At 40.1% G+C, this 6000-nt stretch overlaps 1 protein-coding gene across 1 annotated transcript in view; it reads right to left on the bottom strand.

Annotated features, from left to right (window-relative positions):
• Window positions 1-6000, bottom strand: part of SYNE1 (spectrin repeat containing nuclear envelope protein 1) — a 284981-nt gene that overhangs the window by 123945 nt on the left and 155036 nt on the right. The window contains exons 76-77 of the mRNA XM_015821883.1: window positions 2116-4276; window positions 539-876 (exon numbers count right to left, since the gene is read on the bottom strand). Coding sequence (XP_015677369.1) covers window positions 539-876; window positions 2116-4276 — 2499 coding nt within the window. The remainder of the gene's footprint in view (window positions 1-538; window positions 877-2115; window positions 4277-6000) is intronic.

Here is a 6000-nt window from a genome sequence, read left to right as displayed (position 1 = left end):
CTTGTGACCAAAAACAAAACTGGGTTAATCTGCAAGAAGTGCAACTAGTAAGAGATCTCCCAAAAATAATTTATAAAGAAGCTCATGGAGCCATTCTCCCTTTTCCCCACTGAATTACCTCATTTTATTCTACTGTATCATTTTTTAAGGCAACACATTGCAATTGTTTACTGGATCATTTATTTAACACAGCATTTTATCAATGAATCGAGGTTGGGGAAGAACATATAACAAGGTTTTGTGAATTCTCACTAAGCCCTTTATCAGTAGTGGCCATAGGAAGATTTCAGTATTTTCTTCCTTTTAATAAAACAATGTGTTGATCATCTGTGTGGCCAGACTTTGTCTCTAGAGACTAATTACAGTGTACTGTCCATGTATATGTTGTGTGTGTGTGTGTGTGTGTGTGTGTGTGTGTGTGTGTAAGCAGGCATGTGCTTGTATATGTCTGTGAAGGTTCGATCGAGATAGGTTTGTAGGTGTTACTTCTGTGCGCATTGAGAAGCACAGGGCTGAAATAGAATGAATAAAAAGGTACCTTTGTAATAATTCTTTCTGACATGTTTCTTCTTGTTCTATTTCCATGCTCTTATCTTCTAAAGCCCTCACTTTCTGCTCCAGATCTTCTTTTCTGAGGTTCTGAATGAATGGCTCCATGTCAGACACAAGCATCTTTACTTCTTTCAAATGGAGTCGGAACTGTTTTTCAGTATTAAAAAATTCTGTATGGTCTCTTAGGTTTTCTTCTGAATGCTCTGTGTCGAGGCCATTTTGTGCAAATTGGAGCAATATCTGAGCATCTTCAAGCCAGTTGTTAGCAGTCTGGGAAACTTGGTAGTATCTTTGGCAAAGACTATATAATTTAGTCAAATTTTCCTGAAAACAAAACAAAATAATACAATGCAAAAAACATATATGAATAACAACAACAACAATCCTAATTCAGGATATACAAACTGGAATTCTACAATCAGCAAATTATTCCAGAACACTGTACCTGAGGATATTGTGCTGCATTTCATGAAGGGAATGTTTATTTAATTTTATGTGTACCTATCTGCTGATTCAATAAACAAACCCATTAATATTCCAAAGGATGTTTTAAGAACCTGGAAAAGTCCATGGGTATCTAAAACCACAAGGTAGAAACATTCAAACAAATTTCCTTTTCTCCTATAAGTAATTAAAAGCTTTCTTGATGTCCTAAATCAAGGATGTAATCCTAGAGCATATAACCTATGAAACAAATTTGTAATCAAATTATTTGCCTGGTATGGACATTTATTCCACAGTGAAAACCGGGATAACAAGATATTAAGATGATATCTCAGGAATCTTTTGGCAAGAATTTTCAGAAATGCAATTTCTGAAATTGTCATATTTCACATAGTAGAGATGTCATTATGTCCTCTGATTAAAAAAAGGCCTACTGTATGTGTAACAAATATTTATGTGAATTATGAGAACAGGATTTCCTGCTTGAGCAGGGGGTTGGACTAGAAGACCTCCAAGGTTCCTTCCAATTCTGCTATTTTCTAGGTTTAAGGTGCAGAATTAGAGCAACAACTTGATGCAGTTTTAATCTTTATGTCATCTTTTTTGCTTTAGATCAGTGGTTCTCAACCTTTTTAATGCCGCGACCCCAACCGGTCGTAAGTCGAGGACTAAACCGGCCGTAAGTCGAGGACTAAACCGGTCGTACGTTGAGGACTAAACCGGTCGTAAGTCGAGGACTACCCAGCCGGTCGTAAGTCGAGGACTTTCCCTGCCCGGGAGCGCCACGCATGCGTGGTTCCGCCCCCTGCGCCGGCCGAGGCGTAGCTGGCAAGCGGCAGAGATGGAGCAGGCCGACCACCAGCTGGCCCAGCCCAAGGGAGGTAAGGCACCCGCCGGAAAAGGGAAAAAAAATGGCGGACAGCCTTGCTTGGCGACCCCCATGAAATGGTCGATCGACCCCCAAATGGGGTCCCGACCCACAAGTTGAGAACCACTGCTTTAGATTATAATGAAGATCCGGCACCTATAGATCATTGAAATGCAGCCTGAACAGATTTGTATTCCATATCCATTATACTGTGGTAAATAATTAACAATAGGATTGCAGGACATACTGACCTGCCTCTTTTGTATTGCTTCCTGGACTTCACTGTTGAGTTTAGAGAGCTCAGTAAGGCTGTTTTCCAAGTCTACGGGAACCAGTTCTTTGGCTTTCATATATTTCTCTTTTTCTTTATTGCTTAGTGCTCTCATTATCCTTAGGCTAGATTGTACTTCTTCCTGTTGGATCTGAACTTTGCGAATCTCTTCTTGAATGCTATTCAGTTTTACATCCATGTTTAATGGTTCGTTCAGGTCTGCTTTGATCTGTTGCAGCCAATCCAGGGAGTGAGAGATTTCAGTTTGAAAATCTATGCTCTCTACCAGCCTGTTTTCACACTCCACCACTTTATCCCCAATGGCAGTGTGCAATACCTTCATCATTTCCTGCCAAATTCGCACTTGATGATCAGCTCCTTCGTGAACAGATGGGTCAATCTGGGAAGAAAGCCCTTCAAGATGTTCAGCAATGTGTTTCAAAAGGATCCCAGAATCCTGAAGACTACCAGCTAAGAAATGGTACATTTTTAGCTTTTGCTCAGCTGGAAGGGTTTCTTCATTCACTTCTGCTTCTTTTTCTTTTATGGAATTTAGTTTCGTCCCAAGCTGCTTACACATTTCTTCATGTTCCTGATAAGTCACCATCATGTCTTCTAGTTGGTTAATTTTCTGTTCTATCTGCCGTTTTAATTTGTGATACAGCGTAGCAAGCGTTAACATCTCTTCTGGTAGCCACGGCTGCCCAGTGCTTCGAAAAGCTTCCTTCTTCTGATTTAATTCATCTACTGCACTGCCAAGGCTTATGACTTCACTTAGGACATTTTTGTAATCTTCCAGAAGTGACACAACTTCTCTAGCTGTAAGAGTAGAGGGGGTTTTACGCAAATTTACAAGCTGATCTTCCAGTTCAGACAATGCCCTTGTTGTCAGTTCAATTAATGATGCATATTCTTTACGGGCTGTAATTGCTTCTTGGACTTTGCAGAACTTATCTTTAGCCAAAGCAATGATCATATTAAATTGTTGAGGCAAGGCACTGAGTTTTTCCTCAAGGTAGGAACGATCCATTTCATTAAGGGATGGTAAAATTTCCTGGCCATCTTTTTGAACTATCAGTAAAAGGTTTTCATATTCAGGAAACTGTTCAAGAATCTGCTGATACTTAGCTAATTGAGAATAAAGTTCTGTATTACTATTCATTAAATTGATTTCTGGGAATGAAACAATATCACATTGTTTTAACCAGTGGCATGCTTTATCCAAATCTTCTTTAAAGTATTTCCTAGAAACTATATGTTTTTCCAGATCTATTAATCGCTGGCCACATTTTTGTAAAATAATATCATACATGTTCTGCAACACTTGTAGTTTATCCAACACTTCACTTTTCTCTTGTTCTGTTGTTTCCTTCATAAGGTTCCTCCCTTGAGACCACAGTCCAGAGATTTCACTTTGGTAGACCTTAAGGCTGGCTTGTATACTCTTACAAGACCTGATCTGTTTGCTCACATCTTCTGGTAGCAGACAGATATGTTCATGGCATATTACCTTCTTCTCATATTGTTTAATTTGATTCATGGCCTGAAGGGCTGCTAGGAAGAACTGAGTCCTTTCAGATAATGTCTTATTTAAGTGCTTTCTTCTCTGCCAAACCAGTTCACTAAGGAAATCCACATGATTTTGGGCGTCTGATAGACTTTTTTGGAGCATTTGTCTTTCAGTAAGCCCTAAATTAGTTTTCACTCTATCAGCATCCTTTATTAATGTTTTTAAAATAAGCTGCTTGGCTTCTACTTCACTACAAAGGGTGAGGTGAACCATGAGAAAATTTTGAGCCAGCTCAGGAGGTGGGCTATGTTTAAGAGCTTCAGAGATGTTAGGCTGCTGCTCTTCTGCCCACTCCATTAACTCTTGAAATCTGGCTTGCACAACACTCAATTCTTGTAATGTGGTGACAGATAGTTGTATTTTATTCTTGACATGGTCCTCTAGCTGGATCCAGCACTGCTCAAAGTATCCTGACTGTTCTTTGACTAGTTCTCTATCATCCAAATTTAAATGTTCAGTCATTTTTTGCTTCTGTTCCTTTAAGTTTTCAAGAGCAAGCCGTTTATCTTTCAGAGCCATTGATAATTTTTTCAAAGCCTCAAGATGTGTAGCTGTACTCTCGGCATCTGATCTGTTAAGCAAAAACAACAATGCATAGTGAACATTTCTATTACAGAGCAAGTTTTAGAGAAAGCTTTTTCATAGTTATTAGCAACTTTTCGTCATATATATAATTGATTCTTACTGCAAAGTACGATGTATGTGTATGCTTTGACTTACAACATGTACCTGCAGAGTTCAAAATATTAAACTCACATATGATTTCACCATTACAGCATCAAGCGTTCACCTTGGAGTTGGAAAAGGAAGAAACAAATTAATTTATTAATGAAATTCATTCCAATGAGCCTCTACACTCAGCAGCTCCTCTATTGTTGGAAGGAGAAACATCTTTTTTTTTTTGTCTTCTTGCCTCTACTCATCCACAATTCTACAACAAAATACTGCAAAGTTTATTTTAAAATATAGTTCTGTGTATAGAAAGTGCAAAAAAGTTACAGGTTCATGTGATAAATAAAAGAAATGCTGGAGATTGGCACGGGTCCTTTTCCTATTTGTCCTTAGTCACAGCATGAACATATCCTAACAAATTGCTTTTTTCCTGCATCCTTGTGTTGTTGCCTTCATCCCAATCTTAATGAGCCAAGGCACATTGGGTCACTCTGGTTTTGGTCAGTAAAATAATCCAGATATTTCCCAAAAATATTTGCAAGCTAGATCGAATTAAATAAAAACTATTCAGGGATGGTGATAGGCTGCAATGATGAAATGTGAGAAACAAAGCCCCAAGAATCAGTCTGTGGGACAGCAGATTTAGAGATAACTCTCTGATTTCTCTAATCCCTCTTCTAGCCCTGATAGCTGATCCCCAGTCTGGAAGAGGAGCCAGAAGGATTATAGCCGGCTTCTTAAATGCCACCAGATCTTTAGTTTCATGGATTAGGTCAGTGGTGGCGAACCTATGGCACGGGTGTCAGAGGCGGCACTCAGAGCCCTCTCTGTGGGCACGCACGCTGTTGCCTCAGTCCTAGGCCTTCAGCTGGGTTTTATAAAACCTTTTCACTTTAGGCGTCCGCCGCCGTGTGCAAAAAAAAAAGTTCAACCAATTTCAACTTCTCGCGGGGAAAAAAAGATCTTGCAAAGTTGGAATTGATTGATTGAACTTTTTAGTCCCATCCAGTCTGCCGTTACTACCGCAGCCATGCCCATCCAGTGGGCCATGCCCACCCAATAGGCCACACCCAGCCAATGGGCCACACCCACCCGGCACTCAACGATGCATAAGTGGGTTTTGGGCTGCAGTTTGGGCACTCGGTCTCTAAAAGGTTTGCCATCACTGGATTAGGTGATCCATAAGATTAGAGACATGGCAGGTAAAGACTCAGGTCTTGTAATGGTACATGAAAATGACCTTGGGAAAGGCAAGAAGGGGAAAGGGAGGAAGAGTTGCAGACTAGGCAATGGACACATAAATGGCAACATAACCTGCAGAATTAATGGAGGCATGGCACACATCTCACAAGGGACCATCCCTAGTTTCTTGGACGGAAAGGCAAGGGGAGGAAGGGAGAGATGTACTTTCAGACTTTCAAGATTTTGTTCATGTAACTTTACAACAAAGATAGTCCTATACTTCTGGATATAATTCTTATCTGGACTATCTCACAAGGCTGAGAGCTCCCCTTGTCCTGCTACCTCTCCCAGCTCTAGTAATCTGTTGTAAAGGAGCTTGTACAAAGGAGTTATGCCTTTGACAGAGGGTCAGAACTAACCTTGCCAGCCCCATCTCAGCTA

Source organism: Protobothrops mucrosquamatus, unplaced genomic scaffold (assembly GCF_001527695.2).
Source record: "Protobothrops mucrosquamatus isolate PMUCROS unplaced genomic scaffold, P.Mucros_1.0 scaffold_168, whole genome shotgun sequence".
Lineage (NCBI taxonomy): Eukaryota > Metazoa > Chordata > Lepidosauria > Squamata > Viperidae > Protobothrops > Protobothrops mucrosquamatus.
The sequence above is the reverse complement of the archived record's forward strand: the minus strand, read 5'-3'. Positions and strand labels throughout refer to the sequence as shown.